Here is a 25,641-nt window from a genome sequence, read left to right on the forward strand (position 1 = left end):
AATAAGGTTGAGTCCAGCGGGAGGTGCCTCAGTTCTGGTCTCAGCGGCATTCTCATGGTTGCAATTAGGCCCCATTGTCCGGCTGCAGGGAGCACTGACAGGTGCACGTTATGTGGACATTCTTCAGACCATCTGCATCCCTTTCTGGCCTTAAGACTACTCTGATGGAGATGCCATGTTCCAACAGGACAATGCGCCATGTCACCACTCTGTGGTATCACGCAAGTGGTTGGTAGAGCACTCCAGTGAAGATACGACCACGGATTGGCCCTCCATATCTGCCTATCTTAATCCAATCCAGCATATATGGGATAGTGTTGATGCTGGTGTACGCTCAATGAACCCCGCACCAACTACACAAAACCAACTGTGGGTAGCAGTGTAAGATGCGTGCGTCCAGATCCCCCCAGAATGATTCCAACACCCTGCAGAGTCGATGCCCCGCTGTACTGCCACTGGTTTGAGGGCGCGCAGAGGAGCACCTTGTTATTAACATAACGTTCAATGTCTTTGAATGACTTTTGGCCAATCAATGTATATCTGTCTGAAGTACTGTATATATATTGTTTTAAAAATTGTAGACCTGCCGTGTCTTAACAGCGTGAACTAATGTCAGCGAGATAGCTGAGAATAGGAAGCATCCCCTACAGCCAGCTGTCAAAGGAACCCATCCCCAAGGCCACGCGTCCGCTCTCACTTCGCCGGAGTAAAAATGTTTAAAAGGTAGTAAAAAAGAATGAAATCCCCATATTAAAACTGAAGTACAGCAAAGTAAAATAAAATTAGTAAAATGGTAATTTAAGAACATAGCTTACCTGTCACAATAAAGAGAGAGGTGGCGTGGTAACTCTCCCTGTGGAATGGAGTCAGGTAATTCCTGTAGTTTCAACACTTGGAAATCAACACAAGTGCATTTGTCTGGGACAATGAAGAAAGGATCCAGAGGACACTTAGGACGACCAGCTTGTTCCCTGTATATACAAATATCAAAGCCTGTCACAAAGTGCTTGATGAAGCCAAACTGCAATATTGGTAAACCATGAAATATCATGAATTCACATTTAGATAAGATAGATATGGTTTATTTTAACTGGCAAAGTTAGGGATATGTGTCCCTGTCTTACACTTAACCGGTGAATACATAAATGACATTAAAATATTAAATAAATAGAGACAGGAACAAATTACTATGCTACTGTTCTATCTTACTGGACATAAAATATATATTATAATATGCAATATTAATGAACATTTTTCTTCCTAAGTACAATAATATAATACCCACAAAGAAATTAAAATACAACGAATTGCAATAATAACATAGATCAAATACAATTTAATGTCCAATTCCAGAAATTTCTCTCACCGACGCATGTTACAGTTTTCGGGTTATGACTGTGGGTGAAAAACATTACAAAACGGGGATCAGGATAAAGATAACAATACAGGGGACCACAGCTGAGTACTACTACTGCTCTAACAGTATGGACGAATGATACAAGAAGACGAAGAAGAAAAACGGTCGCACTACGTGCGCATCGCATGGAGATATTTTGAGCACTCTCTTTTAAATATTTGATGGTTTGATATACCTCTAGCCTCCTGCAGAAGGATCTTCCATTCTTGACTGGCCACAACAGTAAACAAATTGCTGTAGGTTGAGGATTTATGCTTAGGAATAGCGAACAATGTCGTGTTCAGCATTCTGGTGTTTCTATCATGGTGTTCAAACCAGCTATAAAATCATTCATACAGGTAAGTTGGGGAATTTAAGGTAAGGATACAGTGCAACAAAGTCAGGGATGCAGCATGCATATGTCTTCGAGGCGCAGCCATCCAAATTCAATGTAAGACTGGGTAACATGATCTGAAAATTTCAAATTACATATAAATCTTATACAGGCATTCTGTGCACGTTGTAGTTTATCTCGGAGTTTGGGTTCGTGTCTTTATAGACTATGTCACAATATTCTAATATTGGAAGAACAAGGGTTTCAACTAGTTTCTTCTGTAAACTGAGCATGAAAGTAAATTTGAAATTGTTTAAAGTGTGACAACACGGCAAAAACTCGTCTACTCACAGATATTGTCTGATCCGAACACGAGAGGCGCTGGTCAATGATTAAATCCATATTTTTTTACGCTCTTGCAAAAGGGCAAAACTTTGATTTGAAGTCGTACATCAGGGAAAGATTTGCAATAGTTTCTGAAAATAAGTCTAGGGTAGGCAACTGCTTTGGTTTAGGATCTTTTCGGTTTCAAAATAAGTCCATGCCGAAAAGATCACTTCTTTACGGCCTTTAGATCCATGTTAATTTGCTCAATTGCTTTTGAAACGTCTGTTGATTTTGCATGGATGTATAACTGTAAGTCGTCAGCATAAATGTGACGTTTACAATGTGTCAGCTGTTTAGCTAGGTCATTGATAAAGACTGAAAACAGCAAACGACCTAGGGTTGACCCTGTAGGACACCTTCTTTTACATATTGTCACGAAGAAAAGATATCTTGATTGACGACACGTTCGTGTAAATAGGCTCCCATCCATCTCAGAACACCATAGGGGAAACCTAGGCAATAAAGTTTGGATAGGAGCAACTCAGGGTCTACAGATTCAAATGCTTTGTTGAGTCCAATAATACTAGAATTGTCAATTTTTGCCCATCAATAGTTTGTCTCATATCGTCAATCACAGTAAGGCAGTATATGTACTGTGATTGCGTCGGAAACCTAACTAGTGTGGGTATATTATGTTGTGGTCGTTGGGATAATTTGTGATTCGATTATGTACAATCTGTTTACTATTGACAGTATATTAATAGGTCAGTAGTCACCGTATAGTCTAGGAGATTTAGTCTTTTGTAAAGGATGCACCAGGGCCATTTTCTAGATAATTGGAAATGCACTGTTTTGAAGGGAGAAGTTGAATATGAATGCCAATACTGGAATAACAGAGTCGATAATTTTCTTTGGTATTATAATACCAATATTGTCCACCCCTAATATTGTCATAGTAATTATTCCAAGGGTTAAAACTTGGAAGTTGCAAGAAGTCCAAATAAAGGAAGAATACAAACTAAGGATTCTACAGAGTTTGCCAAAGGGTGAAGTAACCAGCGTTAATGAAGAGTGGAAGGCCTTCAAAGACACCTTTGTGGGAGAAGACAAAAATCTATGTGGAGTTCCAAGTTCTATCAAAAGAAAAAAGGAGACACCATGGTGGAACGATAGAGTGAAAACAGCGGTGAAAGAAAGAAATCAAATAAAGAAGGCACTTGACAAGGAAAAACAAAAACAGGAACAAGAACGAAATGAACAAGAAATACAAAGATTTCAAGGAGCATACAGGAACAAGAAACTTGCTGTAAAGAACATTGTAAGGAAAGAAAAAGAGAAGAAATGGAATGAGTTTGCAGACAAACTGGAAGAGAACAGTAGAGGAAATATGAAATTGCTATACAGAGTAGTGAAAAAAAAAGCAAAGGGATCAAGAGACCATAAAAGCAATAGAACGTGATGAGGGAACTCGGGCACAAGAAGAGGGAGAAATTAAACAAGAACTCAAGATCTATTTCGAAAAGCTGCTGAATGGAGATACAGAAAACATAACAACGGATAGAGGAGAGCCAAGTCGAGGAACCACAACTGAACCTCCAATTACATGGCTTGAAGTTGAAACTGCGCTCAAGAGCATAAAGAAAGGAAAGGCAGTGGGCATAGATGAACTAAGTGCAGATATGCTGAAAGCAGCAGGAATTCCAGGAATCCAGTGGTTCTACAGACTGCTCAACAAGATATGAGAGAAAAATACTATTCCTGAGGACTGGACGATGGGCATCATTGTACCTCTGTTCAAGAAAGGAAGCCAACAAAAATGTACCAATTACCGTGGTATCACACTACTGTCTCATGTCCTGAAAATACTGGAAAAAAATAATAGAGACCAGAATCAGAGATATTGTTGAACCAATTTCGGAAGAAGAGCAGTATGGTTTCAGACCAGGAACGTCAACTACAGACCTCATATTTGCAATTAGGATGCTAATGGAAAAAAACTGGGAGAAGAACAAGCCTTTATTTCTAATATTTTTGGACATTGAGAAAGCATATGACAGTGCACCAAGGGAAAGAATTTCGCAATGCATGAAAGAACTTCAAATGCGAGACAGCATCATAGACAAAGTGAAAATGTTGTATAGTGGGGATAGAAGGTGTATTCAAGTAGGATGTGGTTTGTTGGACTGGTTTGAAACAGAGGAGTGCAGCAGGGCAGCTCATTGTCACCACTTCTATTTATTATTGTAATGGATGTAATAATGAAATCTATTAAAAGGAAAGAACATGGAGATATCAAAGCCTTCACATTTGCAGATGATGTTGCGATCTGGAGTGACTCGGAAGAGGAATTGGGAGAGAGAATGCAAAGCTGGAATGAGGAGTTTAAGAAATATGGTTTAAACATCAGCGAGACCAAAACGGTGGTGATGAAAGTGTATAGGGAAGGAGCAGAACCAACAGTCATGTTAAATGAAGCCCAACTGGACAGCGTTCCAGTTTTCAAATACTTGGGTAGCGTTATATCAAATGACAACCTAGCAAAACATGAGGTGAACAATCGAATCAATAAGGCAACACACTTTTACCACCAGGTAAGACACCTGCTGTGGGATGAGCAAATACCCATGAAAAAAAAATGACATTGTACAAGTCCTATTATACAACAATTCTCACATACAGTCTCGAAACCACAACACTGACCAATAGAAATAATTCCAAACTTCACGCAGCTGAAATGAAATTCCTACGCACTATGATCCAGAAAACCAGGAAAGACAAGATTAGGAATGAGAAAATTAGAGAAGAAGTAGGAATAGATGAGTCTCTCCTCAATAAGTTTCAGATATCAAGACTGAAGTGGTTTGGTCACATAAAGAGGATGCCAGTAAACAGAACTGCAAGGAAGGAATTTGAGAGAAAAGTAGAAGGAAGACGACCCGTGGGAAGGCCACGAAGGAAATAGATAGATTTAGTTAAGAACGATGTACTGCTGAGAGGTCATGATTGGGACAAGTTGGTGGAGGAAGAATGGAACAAGAACAGGATGAGGAGGAGGAGGAGGCTCATATACCACACCCAGGAAACTGGAGATGGTTTAGGATGATGATATTGTCCACCCCTGTGGATTGTTTTAATTTGCAAGATAGCAGCTTTCACTAGCAGATGCGAGATATAACTGAAATAAAATTAATCTCTACCTTTAAGTGGTGTGTTGTAATTTGCACTCAAAAGATTTTATTTTGCTTCTTCGTTTCATTGTACAGGGGAGGATACGAAGTGGTCATTCAATTCATCAAAAGAAATCTCCAAATCCTCTACTTAGTACAGTTTATTTAGTCCAAATTGACTTCCATGAAGTAGTGGGTCTTATGTCAGGTTTCATAAGGTCATGGGCGTACCGTAGTAGAATGTTTCTTACTGTTGAAGTCATTTTATTACATAGTAGTTTGTAACATAAAGATTTCCTCTGTCGGATAATGTTTATATTTTCTATGAACTGCATCCCACTTAGCCATCATCGCTCTAATATCATCATTTAACCATAGGGAGAGTCTTTTACAGACAGATGCTGTCCATAGAGGCACGTGTTTGTCAAAAATATGTAATATGTTTTTGAAAGTGGTGACCATGTTTTTAATATTAGCCTGATAAGTTAACTCATGCCACGGCATCGAAAAAGCATGTTCAAATAATTTTTTGTTCTCAATACCGCTGTAGTCTCTGTAAGTCTCATACATAGGTTTATGTTTGGGGCATTGCAATGCGTAAGCCCCATGGGCTGAAAATACGAGAGCAGATGCCTGGCTGTGATGTAATACTCTGTCAGGGTTGTTCGTTACTACAGTCGACGTCCCTCTCTAGCGCGCTTCCCTGGTTTATACGCCGTTATTCCAAAGTCCCAGGACGTGCACTACTAAATACATGCTAAAGAAATCTGGACAGCACATTTACTTCACTCTTTAGTACGTTCGTAACTGCCACCATACAAAATTTAAATTAGCGTTCCTGGCCACGTTGCGCACACGACAGGCCAGGGACAACTGCCCTGGGTAAGGATTTGGTAAAGACCTTAATTTCATGGCCCCAGAGCGCGGTTGCGTGTTGGCCTACAGCAGTAGGGAGCGTCAATCCCAAGCCAGTCTTATTAACTTTGCGTCTGACGTGTTGGTGCTTAATTTTATGTTTGTGAGGCCTCCTTCAGACTGTGCGGGTTCGACCCGCTTCAGCGCTTATCCGCCGGTCTGCCTAGGCCTAAACCAAGAACTGATTGTTCAAAAACTTTCAGATAATGCGGAGGCAGAGAGTAACAGCACGCGGGAGAAATATTTGAGCGGGCAGTCCGTGGTGAGTCACGGTCCCACGCCCACAGTGACTTGTTATTTGAGATTAGTTTTTAGGCATGTCATCATACACAGCAGATTGACAGTGCTCGTGACATCAGTACTGCGACCTGTATCAGAACCCGATACTGTACCTAAAAGAAAGTAGAAATGGATTTAAGCGATAAACTCATTTGATATTTCTTTAAACATAATATTGCAAGAGACGGCTGCGACATGTATAATTTGTGTTTCTATGAACGATTTTTTTCTTGATGTTTTGCTATGTTGGTGATCTTAAAATGTATTTCTTTATTTATTTCATTCATTATAATGTAAACACTTGTTTCTTTGTTTTTGATGTAATTATTGTGATGTTCAAACCTAACCTTAAATTTAACAGCAAAATTGTTTTTCATTTTTTTAGTATGTTCCGTCTTTATGACTTTTTTCGGTCCGCACAAGAACGCCCTAACCAGTTTTGGCTGTATTAGGTCCAGTAGTGTGTGTGTGACGTTTTACTGCAGTGAGTGGGAGAATCGTCATACTGCATGCCCAAAATGTATTCAGTAGATGGGCGGTTTTGGAAGAATTTGGGTCAAGAAGTTTTGAACTGAAATTTGGAGTGTACCATTCAGAAATATACGTATGTATAAAAAAACAAAATATTCGAAACATATTTTAAGAAGCAGACTACATAATTTCAACAGGAACACTGGCTACCAATTAAGTAATACGTGGTTGCCAGCAATTAAAGATTCTTCCCTCTCCTTTCACTACTGTTACTTCATTTCGGTGTTTTTCAAATTCAGAGCTCCTCACCACCAGATGGTTCATTCCAGGCTGTGTTGTGTCCTACTTTCATAACATGTGTACACCGGTTATGCATCTCCCCCTTCCTCCAACACAGTCTCTAATTATTATCTTCCTCCGGTTTTCTCCACACACTTTGTTTCTAATTCTTCAGTTCTGTTCTATTCTATTCTGAATGTCTTTTGTTGCACTTTATTACATTTGGTAATTTTCTATTTATTTCTTCTACCACATTTGTCTCTGATTCGTCTGATGACCTATCTGTTATTTCTCACGCACACATAGTGTGATGGAACATTTTCATTGGAGCTTAATGGTGTCATCAGCTCCTGCTAGGAATGCTAGTGCTGTGCCAGCTTAGAGAGCTATCTCGTGATGAATGACCGTAGTACTTACAGCGACCAACGGTTAGCATTCTTAAATTCAAACCCTCATTATTGCAGAAGTCTTCCTCGTGAACAGTCGAGATTTTCTTCTGAAGATGTGTAGCAAAGTTCTCTGCGAAATGTAAAGAGTTTCACCTTGTTTTCTTGAAACGACGTAAGGCCAAAAGCCCACACGTCTACAAGTACAGGCCGTGAAAGCATTAATGTTAATGTCGTAAGCCTTGTCTGCTGTAGGAGCATATACTTGTATAATGTTGATTTTGAAAGTATCTGTAACAACATCATTCGTTCTGAATTAGGTACGAAGTTTCAGAGATATTTTCTGTATTCAGATGATACAAGAATTCCAACTCCAACTGCTTTTGTGGGTCAGTGCCAGAATTGTAAAGCGTTCCCCATTCAAATTCCTGAGTCTGGCCATCATTATTATTATCATCACTATTCCTAATATGTGAATTTGCATTCGTCTGGCTTCTTGTACCAGGTTATCAAACTTTCCTGCTGCATACAGGCTCCTAACATTCTAAATGGCAATGCGAAATCTAGACTTAACTTATACCAGAGGATTCTTTTTTTTTTTTTTTTTTGCTAGGGGCTTTACGTCGCACCGACACAGATAGGTCTTATGGCGACGATGGGATAGGAAAGGCCTAGGAGTTGGAAGGAAGCGGCCGTGGCCTTAATTAAGGTACAGCCCCAGCATTTGCCTGGTGTGAAAATGGGGAAACCACGGAAAACCATCTTCAGGTCTGCCGATAGTGGGATTCGAACCTACTATCTCCCGGATGCAAGCTCACAGCCGCGCGCCTCTACGCGCACGGCCAACTCGCCCAGTCAGAGGATTCTTAGCACCCCTTTCCCACGTAAGTGCTTCTCGGGACTAGAGGCTGTGGTTCTGTGTATCCTCTCCATAGTAACTTCCTGGAAAACACTACACTGGGGTGGTTTGCCGTTGCCTTCCCATGTATGAATACAGCCGCTCCCAATGTGGAGAATAGACGCCGGTTGCAACTGCCACTAACATGGAGTGCAGACGTTGCTCAGTGGGTTTCTGTGGCATTTCCTCCACAGAGGGACCACCACCCTTTTGCAGGAGCTCATCCGCCCGAAACGTTGACTCCTTCAGGGGTTGGGTAATTTCCCGCTACAAAACATTCAGTGTTATGTATGTATGTATGTACGTACGTACGTAGTTAATACCAAATATGTCTCCAGAGAACTCCATGTTTACATCATATGACATGGGAGTGCTGAATGGACATATTTTTCACCTTCGCTTTGAACCCACGATCTCGGAATCCAGAGGCCGTCACTCTACCACTAATTCACAGTAATACTGTTCTAAGGACAGAGATTAGTTGTAAAAGTCTAAGTGGAATATCTTGAATTTTTAGACACAAAATGGATGGGCAGAAAATTATTAACATTCCTAGTAGAGTAATTAGAGGCTGAGCAACTTTTGCATTAAAAGGCAAAAACACAATTAAATCAAAAATGAAGAGAAAACAGAAAATTATCAATAAAAAGGAAAACAGCACAGTTGCTAAAACATGAATAACATACGTGTTGCATTTCCTTGGAAGTACATATCCCTCAAGACCAGGCTTCACAGGAAGATTAGGAATCATTGTACGACAAGAACGACACTGAATACCAATTCGAGTAGCTTTTGCTCTGATTCCTGAAGCAGCTAAAATGATGCCAGGGATCTTCACCAAACGTGAAACAACTTCTGACTGTAAGAGAAAAAATAATAGCAATAATAGTAACAGAATGTACAAACAAGAATATGAACCAATATCCTGTTTCTTGGTGTTAACATTTTAGTATACCGTATTTACTTGTGTATATCTTGCACCACTTTTCTGAAAATTCAAGCTTAAAAATCAGGATATAAGGTACCGTATTTACGTGAAAAATCACCGCATATTTTCTTTAAAATTTTGAGGCACAAAATTGGGGTGCGGGTTTTATTTGCATCAAGGTTGGCAACACGCTCCTGGCTCACCCAGTTTTCAATCTTGGCTGTGCAGTTATGCTTTGTGTAAAAGCAGATGGAAGAAAACTGTCCCCGTAAGTCATATTTAAACAGAAAACAATTTAGACTTTCCTTTCTAAACTACCCTTACTACTACGTTTTTAAAAAATTTTAGAGAGTAATTTAAATTCAAAATAACTCCGCTTCACAATAGAACGCATCTTGCAAAACATGCAGGGGTAACTTTCCGCACTTTCACTCATTTTGGTGTGACTATAATGTGTTTCATAGTTGAAGTTTGAGTGAAATCGTAATTCTTTTGTATTCAGCGTTTTAAGGAATGCCACAATATCACGTAGCAGGCAGTGTGCGGAGAAGCAGAATCTGTGAAAATTGGCAATGCCGACAGTTGGTGAAAAAACGTGGCTCATAATATTATAATCAATTCATACGTACTAAACAATATTGTCGGTGCTGATGAAACTACTTTTTTTTATGCAGAGCCCAAACGGATTTGTGGTACTGAACTGTGCTGCAATTCAGGCGGAAACGAAAGACTTCCTCCTCTCATCATAGGAAAGTTTGATAAGCCACAAATTTTAATCAATCAATCAATCATACTGATCTGCATTTAGGGCAGTCGCCCAGGTGGCAGATTCCCTATCTGTTGCACCCTAGCCTTTTCCTAAATGATTTCAAAGAAATTGGAAATTTATTGAACATCTCCCTTGGTAAGTTATTCCAATCCCTAACTCCCCTTCCTATAAATGAATATTTGCCCCAGTTTGTCCTCTTGAATTCCAACTTTATCTTCACATTGTGATCTTTACTACTTTTATAGACGCCATTCAAACCTATTCGTCTACTAATGTCATTCCACGCCATCTCTCCGCTGACAGCTCGGAACATACCACTTCCGAGCATCGGGCACTTTCCATGCAAGTACAAGGCAACTAAAAATGCAAACAGTATAATAAACAAAACAAATACAAAAAAAGTACTTGCACAGGGGAGCCAGCATAATTTGTCTTCGTCTTGGAATCATGTTTTTCTTCTCTCATTACGTGAGGTCATGTTTGCCAAAGTTTATCCAAGCGCATTATTTGAATATGTAAATGCACCTTGTTGGATACATTTCGGAAATAAGTTGTTTTATTCCCCATAGTATTTGAAAGGTTTAAATTGTGAATCAAGGTGATTACATGCATTAATTGGTCTTAGAATACTTTGTTATGTGGCAAGTGTTGGCATTTCTGAATTGCTACAAGAGAATTGCCATGGCAGGAAATCGTACAAGGAGAGTCACTGTACCGTAGTGCAATGCAAACGGGAGCGAGAGAGAGATATCCTACAGACCTAATCTGCTTATAAAACTTGTGGCTGGACATAACGCGTGAGCGAAGTCCATCAAATACAAAGAAGAAGCAGCAAGAGACATCTTACTTCCTCCCCTCGTCATAGGGAAGTCTGATAAACCACGATGTTTTAAGCGCATCAAAAATGCGTACAGTACAGTAATCAAATAGATAAAGCGCTTGCACTTGGGAGCCATAGTAAAATGAAAATGTTAAAGGTCCACCTTTTCAATACCATGAATGTTTATTGATGTGAATATATATCACATAACGTTTAGAGAAGGTTGGTACTAGTTTCGACGCTCACTGCGCGTCATCATCAGCCAACAAATCAATTGAGCAAAATGCAACTTATCGAATAGCAATATATAACACATGATAGCACCTACAAGACAAATGTTAAACTATGACTAGTTGAAATATATTTCAACTACAAGTCATTATTTAAATAGAAAACAATTTAGACTTTCATTTCTAAACTACCCTTACTACTACGTTTTTAAAAAATTTTAGAGAATAATTTAAATTCAAAATAACTCCGCATCACAATAGAACGCATCATGCGAAATGTGCAGGGGTAACTTTCCACACTTTCACTCATTTTGGTGTGTCTATAATGTGTTTCATAGTTGAAGTCTGACTGAAATCGTAATTCTTTTGTATTCAGCGTTTTAAAGAATGCCACAATATCACGTAGCAAATATATTTTAAATATATTTCAACTAGTCATAGTTTAACATTTGTCTTGTAGGTGCTATCATGTGTTATATATTGCTATTCGATAAGTTGCATTTTGCTCAATAGTACCAACCTTCTCTAGAAGTTATGTGATATATATTCTCATCAATAAACATTCATGGTATTGAAAAGCTGGACCTTTAACATTTTTATTTTACTGTAATCCCAGTTAAATACGGAACAAAATGAAGTTTCTAACTTTCTTGGGCGCCAGCAAAAATTTCTCCTCGGCTTTGAATAATTCTCTTTCTTTTGTTGTGTTAGGTTATGTTTGTCAGTGTATTATCCAAGTGCATTATTTGAATACTGTAAATGCACCTTGTTGGATACATTTTGGAAATATTTAATGGCATTTGAAAGTTTTAAACTCTGAATCAATGTTAATTGCATGCAGTAATGTAGTAATGGGTATTACAATATTTTGTGACGCGGTGAGGGTTGGCATTTCTGAATTACAAGTTGGCGGTTAATTCAAAATAAAGGTAATCCGAAGTCCAATTTCTGCGTTCCCAAGACTTAGAATTAACGAGGTTTTACTGTATCACAAAACAAACATCCGAATTCGCCGGTGTCTGTTTCAAGTGTTTACATTGCACGGAAAGAACTGCCCACCACCGGTCGTGTTACTAACCGAGCATAAAGAGACAGCGAGTGAGAATTTTTTTCGACGTGGAGTGTGACGAATTTGTAAGTAATAGGAGAGGATTCTAGTGATGCAAGAGACAACGAACCTTCCGATCTACAGGGAATTGAGCCTATGCAAGATCAGATTAATTAAATATCTGTCAGTTAAGTTGACCTACTTACCAATTTTCATTGCAACTGTATATTTTATAGCAGTGATAATGTAATTTTTAATCTCCGACAAAGCAGCTATACTCGTAAATTTAAATGTTCATATTTGCGTAAAGAACACGTGGACCTCGCGGAGTGATATGTCCTAACATTAGGATGCAGGGATTATTTGGCGGAGGGGATTATTCGCGTAAATACGGTATATGTGGAAAGGTAGTAAATCTAAATTGATTACAATGAAAATACAATTTAAGAGTACTAAAAGCCTCATGATTTGCTAATATATTGCATTTTATTATGTTCTGTAACATGTTATTGAATATTAACAAAAGTATATTAAAGTTTGTAGGATTCCTTTCGCAGATAAACGTGCTCCCCCGCCAGGCCTGCTTCCTCTTCACGAATCGGGCTTTCCAGCCATGGCTCACCTTAAGTTCTGAAGGCGACTAACACCGAGCTTTCCCGCTATTTCACATGCTTTAAATTGTATTCCATATCTGTCATTATATAAACATTTCACATAATTTAAGAGTTCATTTTCGACCTCAGCAAACTTTCTTTTTTGTCCCTCAGAATACTTTTCTCGATTTTCTGTCATTTTCAAAAGCAACTTTCTGTGTTCACATACAGGTGCGTTAAACTCCATCGCATTAAATTCTTGACAATCGGTTCAAATACCATGCTTCTCGCAAAAGGAATCTATCAAATTTGAAACATGCTGTAAAACTTGAACATTCCTCCATAACTCACTTAGAAGCAGTCACACTGAAAAGGAAATTGCGGTATCATGAATACACTGGATTGGATTCAATCCTATGGTACCTTCCATCTCAAATATACTGTATACTGGTACAATGAAACTGCCGCCTACCGGGCGAGATGGCCGTGCAGTTAGCGGCGTGCAGCTGTGAGCTTGCATCCGGGAGATAGTGGGTTCGAATCCCACTGTCGGCAGCTCTGAAGATGGCCACTAGCAAAAAAAAAAAAAAAACACAACTGCCGAGCACAATAGTGCCACATTCCATTAGCTCATTAGGCCAGGGAATACTCTCCGACCCAGAATCCTTTTGCCAACCAAGGGCAGAGAGCTGCTGCAACTAAAGAAGAGAGTTACAAGAGACAGTTTGACCTTGAGCTGAAAGAAGGCATGCATGCCGCAGTGTGTACCATTTCATATTCGTACCAACACATGAATAAAAACTGAGCAAGGATTATTTTTCTCCCTCTGAATTTCATATCAAATATACAAGTAAACATAGTATTCACAATATTGTATATGCTGACCTTTTAATATGAAATTTTGTTCATGCTACAAGTAAAGGGTCTAGGACAGAGATAATCAGCCCTGCACACTTAGTGCAAGAAGTTTTATCTGACAACATTTGTCAATGTGGTATCTGTACTGACTTATGCAGTGGTACTTAACTGGGATTAAGATTGGGAAGGAAGTAGTCATGGCCTACGTGTTAGGTATCATCCCAGAATTTTCCTGTAGAAATGAGAAACCATGGAAAACCAGTTTTACGATTGTCAAGGCTTGGATTTAAATCCACTTCTCTACCTAATTGAACAGCTAATTTTCAAAGTGAGGTTAATTCAGAAATTTTCCATTTTCATAAAATAGTTGTTTTACGTCGCACCGACACAGATAGGTCTTATGGCGACGATGGGACAGAAAAGGGCTAGGAGTGGAAAGGAAGCGGCCGTGGCCTTAATTAAGGTACAGCCCCAGCATTTGCCTGGTGTGAAAATGGGAAACCACGGAAAACCATTTTCAGGGCTGCCGACAGTGGGGTTCGAACCTACTATCTCCCGAATACCGGCCACACTTAAGCGACTGCAGCTATTGAGCTCGGTATAAAATAGTTTATAGGTTCTCTCATTGTACGGCGAAAGTTTACATCCCGCATTAGTAGAGATCTGAAAACTACATTAATTTGCAAAATGATCTTATTTCCAACATGTATTTAATTTAGTATCTAAATTCAAGGGAGGGGATGTTCCACCTTATCAATATATAACGATATAAATTCAAAACATATATTTTACACATTAAAACAGTTGTAGGCCTACTAGTTTTGACCGCAAACTAAGAATATCACAGATGGCAGGAACTCATGTCAGTGCCAAATGGAACAAAGAGAAGTATTGGGTGAAGAGTTTTGCCTTATCTAACCAGTGAGGCCTTCAAACATAGATGCATACCAACTGTTTTAACTGTTTCAGAATGGATATTCAGTGCCCACTCACACAAAGATGTTAGTAACTGTTTGAAAGACGTTGGACTGAACAGGAATTATCCACACTTACAGTATAGTACATGTATTTCTGTGTCGACAATGGGTCCGAAGTTTACAACAGACCTACAGACGCACAAGATTTGTGTTTATTTGTTCCATAATTTAAAAAATTATATCTATTGCCCCTTGCATTATATCCTATACCCAGATCCAATTCAATGTTAACACATAAGCTCATTCCAGTGGCCTTCAAATACATAATGTGGATTTACATTACTACTGCAAGAACACTCGATGAGGAGAGCGCTTATCTATTTGTAGACGGCTGTGTATGAAGATGTGAAGGTTATCCCTGTCCTCTTGTGTTTACATGTCTTTCCTCGTCTCCTTGTAATCACTTATTTTTCCTTTCTACTTATCCCACGCTTTCTACAACAAGAATAAAGATCTGCAAATAAGGGTCATCAATGGGAGTTGAAGCCCTTCTGCTGATCTGTTCTTTTGTTTATCCCATTATGTTTTCCTATCTACCACATATGACAAACCTTGTGACATATTTGATCCTTTCCTTTGCTTATATAGACCAGTTAGTTCTTTTTCTTCTTTGTTCATCCTGTGTTCCTATTCTTTCACCAGTCTCTTCCCTTTGCCTTTGTTTACCGTGCTTTGATCCAGTTCCTTGGCTGAATTGTCAGTGTAGTCACCATTGGTTCAGAAGGCACCAGCTTTGATTTAGGATATTTTAACCTTAAATGGTTAATTCCCCTGGCTCGGGGACTGAATTTTTGTAGAGTCACCAACACCCGTGCAATTTACACACCCCACTATCCTCCACTACAATAATATGCCGTTACCCATACACGGCAGATGCCGCCCACATTGGCTAGATTTAAATTTATTATCATATATGATGCTTTCTACTTATCTCACACTTTCTACTACAAGAATGAAGATCTGCCAATATGGGTTGCCAATGAGTGTAGAAGACCCTCGGCTCAGAAGACCGAGAGAGTTGGCTTTGCGGTATGAAATGTGTATCTGTGAGCTTGCATCAGACAACACAGTAATGGTTTTCTGTGGTTTCCCGTATTCACATCAAACAAATGCTGGGATTGTACCTTAAGTAAGGCTACGGTTGCTTCCTTCCCAGTACAAGCCCTGTTCTATCCCATTGACAGTGCAAGACCTGTTTGAGTTACTGCAACTTGAAATAAATAGCAAATTTATTGATAAGAAATCATTTGTTGGAGACTGAGAATAAATGGATGTCAAAGAATAGGGACTGATGAAGAGAAAGAGCACATCTATTTATAGACAGGGTATATGAAGTCAGGATAAAACTGATTTCATTCCTTGATCTACTTCTTTGTTAGTGTATAATTAAATTAGTTATGTTGTACTATATCAAGAAGTATTAATATTTATATAGTATTAGAAGGATGAACTTCAATATTTAATGCCTATAAAATATATCAGAATTTTGTCAAATTCAAGTCATGGCTCCTAACGAAAAAATTGTGATTTTATGTGGATTAAAGTATTCTCAATGTGATCTTGTGTGCTACCTATGAACTGTTGATATTACCTTCAGATCTCTGAGAGATGATGGGTTTGCATCAGACGACAGTAAAATCTGAATATCCTCTACAGTTTCCTCGCCTTCGGGTCGTGGAGCAGTAACTTCATCAGCCACTTCTTTAGCAGCTTCCTCAAACTTCACAAAATAAATAAACAAAATATATTAACATTAGAAATGTTTGTAACATTTTGAAATAGAAATATACAGTGGTTGATCATATTATTAGGGCCACTAGGTGAAAGTTGTATTTTTCAAACTTGATAAGACATACACAATTAAACTTCACTGATATACATTTAATTAATCTAAAATGGACTTTTGACAAATATATTACACTATTTTACATTTGAAATATTAATGAAAATCATGAAAAACTAAGGAAACTAGGAACATCTAATATTTTGTAACACCTCCCTTCGCAGCAATTACCGCTTCGACTCTATCTGGCATACTACAAATGCATCTGAGGCAGCTTTTTTTAATTTCATCATCATGATGCCACACATTGATTAGTCTTTCGATCAGTTGGATCTTATTCGTGACATCATGAGCACAAATTTTCCTCTTCATTAGCCCCCAAAGGTTCTCGATCGGGTTGAGGTCAGGAGAATTGCCAGGCCAGTCCAGAACCTTCACTTTGTTGTCCAGAAGGAACTTTGTCACAGTTTTAGCCTTGTGACAAGCTGCAGAGTCATGCATAAACACAAATTTGCCATCTGGGAACCATTCACGAATTTGTGGAAATAGCCGTTTCTCCAGAACCTTAATGTACTGGTGTTGGTTCATGGTTCCTTCGACAATATACAGGCGGCCGGTTCCATTACTACTGATGACGGACCACACCATGACGCTTAACGGGTGCTTAACGGTCTTGACAATGCAGTCACTATTGTATTTCTCACTCTTGCGCCTCCACACAAATACAGATCTGTCATCAAGGATATGTATTGATGACTCATCCGAGAAGCAAACCTGGAAAACAATGTAGTTTTGTATTAAAACCTGTTTACGCCAAGTTCGGTTGAGCATAACAGGGAGGAAGTAAACAAATTACAATTTTTTGTAAACAGCTTATCCTTTTCCATTCTTCAGCAGTCCAATTTCGATGTTGTTTTGCCCATAATAGTCGCTTCTTCATCATGGTTGGTGTCAGTGATGGTTTCTTTGCTGGACGATGACAAGCGAAACCCAGCTCTTTGATCCTCCGACAAGCAGTCATTGAAGATACGTTGATCCCCGCTTGTCGAATCTTTGTTGTAATGACTTTCATTGAAGCTTTTCTATGTTTAATGACGATATTTCTTAACAAGCGCTCTGCTCGTGGAGAAGTGATTCTTTTGCGGCCACATTTACCCACCCATTTAGGTGACAAATTCGTGCCTTGGTCAAGTTTTTTCTTAATTCTGTCCACTGTTGACTTTGAAACAGAAGTGATAGACGCTATTTGTCTAAGAGAATAATCAGTATTCTTTAAAAGTGTTTTTATTTCCGAAATTTTACTAGGAGAAAGGTCTTTAGCTTTCCCCATGTTTGTTTTCTAAATACCCGTATTTTTAAGTATATACTGAACTAAAATTAACTGTATTCTACTCTTGTCACTTCACTGTATCACTTAAAGAGCAAAATTCGCACAAGAGATGCAAGGAAACAAATCTACAATAAATCACGTGTGTTACTCCAACAAAAGTCAGCAAGCAACTGTAACATAATTGGCGACTCTCTCAATTCTTGACCAGAGTTTTCATTATTAGGCTCCTTAATGTAGGGCTGATTGTTGAATTTAACTATGGACATGTGTAATTAATAATATCCAACCATAAAAATAAGCAATAAGTAAACACTTAGAAAAGAATAATGATCCAAACATAAATTCTTCAATTTTTACCTAGTGGCCCTAATAATATGATCAACCACTGTAACTGTATACATTACGAATATTCACTGTATGCATTAATTTGTCTTTAACCCTGAAATGCCCAATTCATTATTCATTTAAAATATTATTTCTTTCATTCCAAAAGTAAGATACAATAATGAGAGAAACTTTTCATAAAACATTGTCAAGGTTTGAATGTTTTGCACATAAGGAAAACTGTGCAATTAGCTGCAGAGCCTACTACCACACTTCAGTCTTAGGGAATGCTCTCAGATAAATATTACTGCGGATTTTCCACTCACTTCAGTCATTCAATCACCTCAGTCAATACTGATTTGCATTTAGGGCAGTCGCCCACGTGGCAGATTCCCTATTTGTTGTTTTCCTAGCCTTTTCTTAAATTATTGCAATGAGATTGGAAATTTATTGACCGTGGAGGCCACTGCATAGGCCACTTGAAGCTACCAGCTGGTGGGCTATGCAGTGGCCTCCACGGTATGCACTAGCCTTGCGTCTTGGTAGGTATGTTAAGTACCAATTGATAAGCCCAACTTAGCAGACGAGGGCAAAACGCAGGCAATCAAGAATGAGTTAGCTGGAAAATTTATAATGTCCAATAACGGACCATTATATTGGTATTACATACCACTTAATATATAATAATAATAACAACGTAAACGTTTCCACCTTTTCAATACTACAATATATTCACAAAATTACAAATTACACGGTACTAGTTTCGACCCATCTAGGGGTCATCATCAGCCGTATAGGAGCAAAGATCATTTGTGGCGAAATCCTAAGAAAATGTTATTTTAAAGAATAACAAGTGAAATGAGATGTTATGGTAATAGTTAATAATACAAGGAATATACATACTAAGAGGTTTTTAACAAAGAATAAAGTATAAATGGGGTGTTGTAAAAATTATAATCATGGAAATCAGTAAGTTCTTGTATTGAAATGAAATATGGCTTAGGAAGAGGGCTTAAGGTGGGGCTGAAGGGTGCGGGAGAAAGTGTAACTGTCTTGGAAAAGTACCTTTCATTAAATTTAGGATTGAGTTTAGGTTGGCTGCATTATTGTTTCTGAGGAAAGTGATAAATAGATCGAAGAGTATGTTGGGTTTCTCTGAGATTTCATTGAGATTGTGACTGGCATTAAAGTATTGGTCTAGGTGTATGTAGTAATTTTCCATTATGTTGAGTAAAGGGCCCTTGTTTGCTAATACGAGGATGTCCATGTCTTGTTCAATATTGGTGAAATTATGGTTATAATCTTGCATGTGTTGGCCGATGGCTGAAAACCTGTTGTATTTTATTGCGTTAGTGTGCTCGTGGTATCTGATAATGAAGTTTCTACCGGTTTGCCCGATGTAGGTTTTTTTACAGGTGGTACATTTGATCCTATAAACTCCTGATTTTAAAAAACTGCTGGTCTTCTTGATGTGTGAAGTATTGTATAAAACGTTCATGTTCTTATTGTTTGTTTTGAAGGCTATTTTAACGCCTTGTTTCTTAAAGATGTTGGTTAACTTGTAGATATCATTGTTGAACGTGAAGGTGGAAAATGTTAGAGGTTTGGTTATTTCTTTTTTGAGGGTAGTTTTTGGGCGATGTTTGTGTTTATTGATTATCCTTTCTATAAAATGATTGCTGAAGCCGTTGAATTTTGCGATTCCGCGGATTGTGTTGAGTTCGTTTTTTAGATCTTTATTGGACATAGATACCACGAGCACACTAACGCAATAAAATACAACAGGTTTTCAGCCATCGGCCAACACATGCAAGATTATAACCATAATTTCGCCAATATTGAACAAGACATGGACATCCTCGTATTAGCAAACAAGGGCCCTTTACTCAACATAATGGAAAGTTACTACATACACCTAGACCAATACTTTAATGCCAGTCACAATCTCAATGAAATCTCAGAGAAACCCAACATACTCTTCGATCTATTTATCACTTTCCTCAGAAACAATAATGCAGCCAACCTAAACTCAATCCTAAATTTAATCAAAGGTACTTTTCCAAGACAGTTACACTTTCTCCCGCACCCTTCAGCCCCACCTTAAGCCCTCTTCCTAAGCCATATTTCATTTCAATACAAGAACTTACTGATTTCCATGATTATAATTTTTACAACACCCCATTTATACTTTATTCTTTGTTAAAAACCTCTTAGTATGTATATTCCTTGTATTATTAACTATTACCATAACATCTCATTTCACTTGTTATTCTTTAAAATAACATTTTCTTAGGATTTCGCCACAAATGATCTTTGCTCCAATACGGCTGATGATGACCCCTAGATGGGTCGAAACTAGTACCGTGTAATTTGTAATTTTGTGAATATATTGTAGTATTGAAAAGGTGGAAACGTTTACGTTGTTGTTATTATTATTACTTATATATTATTCTCAGTTCAGTACGGACCAAAAACATGAAATTCATAACCATCACATACCACTTAGTCGAGCAGCTCATATTCTTTCTCGAGTTCTTCCCATTCCAAACTTTGCAACATTTTTGTAACGCTACTCTTTTGTAGGAAATCACCCAGAACAAATTGAGCTGATTTTCTTTGGATTTTTTCCCATTCTTGATTCAAGTAATCCTGGTGAGGGGTCCCGTACACTGGAACCATACTCTAGTTAAGGTCTTACCAGAGACTTATATGCCCTTTCCTTTACATCCTTACTACGACCCCCAAACATCCGCATAACCGTGTGCAGAGATCTGTACCCTTTATTTACAATCCCATTTATGTGATTACCCCAATGAAGATACTTACAATGATCCCCAAAAGGAACTTTCATCCCATCAACTCAGTAATTAAAACTGAGAGGACTTTTCCTATTAGTGAAACTCACAACCTGACTTTTAACCCCGTTTGTCATCATACCATTGCTTGTTGTCCATCTCACAACTTTATCGAGATCATGTTGCAGTTGCTCATAATCTTGTAACTTATTTAGTACTCTAAACAAAATAACATCCGCAAAAAGCCTTACCTCTGATTTCACTCCTTTACACGTATCATTTATATTTATATATATAAGAAAACATAAAGGTCCAATTATACTGCCTTGAGAAATTCCCCTCTTAATAATTACAGGGTCAGAAAAAGCTTTGCCTACTCTAATTCTCTGAGATCTATTTTCTAGAAATATAGCAACCCATTCAGTCAATCGTTTGTCTAGTCCAACTACACTAATTTTTGCCAGTAGTCTCCCATGATCCACCCTATCAAATGCTTTAGACAGGTCAATCGCGATACAGACCATTTGACCTCCTGAACCCAGGATATCTGCTATATCGTGCTGGAATCCTACAAGTTGAGCTTCAGTGGAATAACCTTTCCTAAAACCGAACTGCGTTCTATCAAACCAGTTATTAATTTTGCAAACATGTCTTAATATAACCAAAAAGAATGCCTTCCCAAAGCTTACATGCAATGCATGTCAAACTTACTGGCCTGTAATTTTCAACTTTATGTCTATCACCCTTTCTTTTATACACAGGAGCTACTATAGCAACTCTCCATTTATTTGGTATAGCTCCTTCAACCAAACAAGAATCAGATAAGTACTTCAGATATGGTACTATATCCCAACCCATTGTCTTTAGTATATCCCCAGAAATCTTATCAATTCCAGCGGCTTTTCTAGTTTTCCACTTTTGTATCTTATTGTAAATATAATTGTCTTCATATGTGAATTGTAATACTGAAACAATTCATTCTCTGTTCAGAAAGAGGTTTGCTTTGTATTTCTTGCATGTATTGCAGTACCCCCTCACATAAAAGGGAACTTGACTGTTGCATTTCTTTTTTCTTTTTATTCCACAGTTGCCCATGTTAACTAGAGTCCTTCTTGGAGTGATTCTTTTTTCTTTTCTCAATGCTATCCAAACTTGTTCTCCTTTGCTTGGAATTATGTTTTCCTGTCTGACACAAGGTTTGTGCAAGATAAAAGCTTTTTTTTTTTTTTTTTTTTTCCTGATGAAAGTCCTATCATTTGCTCATATACTTTTCCATACCTAATCTAAGCATTTATCACTGCTATATCAACCAGACGGTACAACAACAGAAAATATTATTTTCTAGCTTTCATTCTGTTCTAGCAACAAACAACTCTGATACAGAATTATCTAAATATTTGTCTCTCCGTTCTCGTGACACCCATGGCGAGCCTGCAAAGTGATGAATAATTGATTGATTAACACTATTACTAACCCACACCCAGTCACTATCTTTTGCTTTTGCAAGCAGGGCTTTAGGTACAATTTCACAGTCACTCGCATGAGAGTCATGAGAGGGGATAATGGGTGGAAGAAGTATGTTCTGCAGCCATCAGACAAGATAAGGGAGACCAGAAGATGAGGGAATCTAATGAGGTGGGTGGAGTGGAAGCAATGGAAACAGGGTACTCCATTGTTAGGCATGTGGGGAAAGTGTGTGGAGGAAAAGAATCCAGGGTAGTGTGTTATACAAGAACTAGACTGGGGCAAATACTCCATTCAATCTACGGTATAGAGTGGAATATGGCATTATTCTCTCGAAATTGGGTTAATTCCATATGCAGTCTTACACAAGAAGACGCAAGTGTAAGGACTGTGGTGTGAGTGGGTATTAAGGAAGATGAAGGAAGAGAGAGTTTGAAGGAGATAATTAGGCCTGTCATGGAGGACAGAAATGACAGGATACGGCAGGAAGCCGGGAGGGAGGGAAAGGAATGGGAGAAGTTGTGGAAGACAGGCGACTAATGTTTTAAGAGGAAGAAAAATGAAGGCTAAAGGTTTTCCTCATGGAATGGACTCAGGTTTTCCTCCTGGAATGGACCCAAGAGAGGAATCAGATGAGGAATCGATATGAGTCATTACAGGCAGATCAGCATAGGCAAAATGGAGATCAGGGAAGTGTTACAGAGGAGGTGCAATGCATGAGGAAAAGGACCCGTACGAAAGGGAAACGTAGAGTAGAGGATAGGATAGGAAGAGGGAGGTAGAACAGGGAAATGAGATAGAGAGAAGGGAGGAGAAAGCAAGTTCTCCAGGCATCATGAAAAGTTAAGGGAGACCAAGAGAGGAGGGGATCTAATAAGGAGGGTTGAGGCTCTGGTCATGGGTGACTCAACTGTTAGGCAGGTGGGGAAAGTGTGTGGTGAAACGGGAACACTGCTAAAGTGTGGTGGTGGTGATGATATTGTTGTTCAAAGAGGCCTAACATCTAGGTCACTGGCCCCTGATAATTAAAAATTAAAATTTATCGATTGACTAAAATTTAAAATACGGTGATGAAGAAAATGATTCTGAAATTAAAATAATCATTGGATCTAATTTGCAAACCTTACTTTACTATAACATAATTTAAAATTAGATTAAAATGCATTAACACATTCATGCCCGTATCAGAGTTACTGCCTATGGCACGTGTCTATACTCTGGACCGTATCTGAGTTAGCCTGGATAAGTGCAACCTAAATTATAGCCGTTCCTACGCAACATTGGTTTATTTCTGTCACGGAGATGAGGGTAATACTTTTATGAATGCTTCTACCTGCTTCTACTCTCCAGAAACCACATGGCCTTGGAGATTTTCCCTTCCAATGCATTTTTTATTCCATTTCTGAACGAAGGCTAGTGCTGACCAAGCTAGCTGCATAGTTAGTTTGTGATTGCACAAGCGTGTGTATTGTCACGTTCTAAAGTGTAACCGTGGAGTTTAGGGACAATATAAGTGTTGACGAAATTGCGGACATCCTATTCAATGAAGACTCAGGCAATGAACTAATTCCAGAACTAAGTGAAAGTGACAGTGATGACAGTGAAGAAGATTCTCCTAGACACGTGACAGCACAGTACCCGAAGGTTCGCCTTTATTTCGCCCCCCTGCTATCCCATTTACGGCTAAACCAGGTCTAAATATTGAAACAGAAAACTCAAACGAGATATCATTTGTAAATCTATTTCTCACAGCTGAATTTCTCGAATACCTGTGCAAGCAAACAAATCTGCACGCCAGTCAGGTAATCAGTGTTGTGCCGCGACTCTTCTCTAAACACTCTCTTATGCAAATCTGTTTCAGAAATGAGACAGTTCTTGGGTTTGATGCTCACTACCAGCATCATTAGTAAGCCATCTCTCAGAATGTACTGGACAGAAGATCCAATTTTTTCCACTCCTATTTTCTCAAAGACCTTGTCACGAAATTGTTTCGAAATTATCGTGTAATTTCTCCACTTAAGTGACAGCAGCGAATACGAGCACAGCACTGACAGATTATATAAAATTAGACCCATTTTACAGAAACTTTGAGACAGATTTACAAAGTTTTATACTCCCAAACAGAAAATTGCTCTGAATGAGGCAATGCTAGCCTAAGATTCTGCGTATACAACCCCTGTAAAATAATAAAATATGGGTGAGGATGGTTTGTGAGTCTAACACGGGGTACATCTGTAAACTCATGATACATGGCAAGTGGTGTGAATTTACAAAGCACAGTTTCTCAGCTGCTAGAAAATTATCCTGGTCAGGGTATACAGTATATATGGATAATTATTACAACAGTGTTGTACTCGCGAAACAATTACGGGAACAGAACTCTACCATATGTGGAACAACACGGTCAAATAGGGGTGTACCGAAAGATCTAAAGAAACACCAGGCAATTCTCAAACAGGGCGAAATGACTTTTAGAAGGGACGAGGAAGTACTGCTTGTTTCTTGGAGGGACAACTACCACGGTAATTAACATCCACTCGACAGAAATGGTTAAAACAAACAAATCTGGGAAAAAAAATAATCTGAAACTAGAGTCTGTGACTGACTATAATCAACACATGCATGGTGTTGATATTGCAGACCAGTACTTGGCATTCAATCCTTTCATAAGGAAAACAGTAAAGAGGCCAAAAAAGGTTTTCTTTTATTTACTGTACTACACACTTTTCAATGCATTTTGGCTCTCAAATCCTAATTAAAAAAATAAGATTCCTGAATTTCATGCAGACAGTAGTTAGGAACTTGCTCCAGGAAAAAAGTGAACCCCACATACAAGTACAGTCACCTCTCTCCGACATCTCAGCACCCTCCACTTCATCAGCTCCTAGTCCACGTCCTGCAATTTTGCTGCCAAAAAGGGCACTGGCCAAGGATCCACCATTTAGGTTAGATGCGAAAAGGAAAGACCATATTCTTTTGAAGTTTCCACCATCAAATAAAGTAAAGTTCCCCTAAAGAAGGTGCAAAGTGTGCTTCAAAAATAAAATTATTAGTGAAACACGCTATTTTTGTGGAAAATGCGGATGTTCCCATTCACCCAGGTAAATGTGACATTAGCTACCACACCCTCCAGAGATACTAGAGGACTTCTTTAAGGTATGTGCAAAATTTTATTTCCATATCTCGTTTAGTTTAGAACTTATTGTGAAAATAATTCACTGTTGTTCGTTGTGACACTAACAGCAGGAATAGCAAGGCCAGCCATTCAAA

General features: G+C 38.5%; 1 protein-coding gene across 1 annotated transcript in view; it reads right to left on the minus strand.

The window, feature by feature from the left end:
* Mcm5 (Minichromosome maintenance 5) overlaps window positions 1–25,641 on the minus strand; it is a 216,612-nt gene that overhangs the window by 179,839 nt on the left and 11,132 nt on the right. The window contains exons 3-5 of the mRNA XM_067136830.2: window positions 16,267–16,395; window positions 9,139–9,311; window positions 816–971 (exon numbers count right to left, since the gene is read on the minus strand). Of these exons, the coding sequence (XP_066992931.2) occupies window positions 816–971; window positions 9,139–9,311; window positions 16,267–16,395 (458 nt within the window). The remainder of the gene's footprint in view (window positions 1–815; window positions 972–9,138; window positions 9,312–16,266; window positions 16,396–25,641) is intronic.

Source organism: Anabrus simplex, chromosome 1 (assembly GCF_040414725.1).
Source record: "Anabrus simplex isolate iqAnaSimp1 chromosome 1, ASM4041472v1, whole genome shotgun sequence".
In the NCBI taxonomy this organism is placed as follows: domain Eukaryota; kingdom Metazoa; phylum Arthropoda; class Insecta; order Orthoptera; family Tettigoniidae; genus Anabrus; species Anabrus simplex.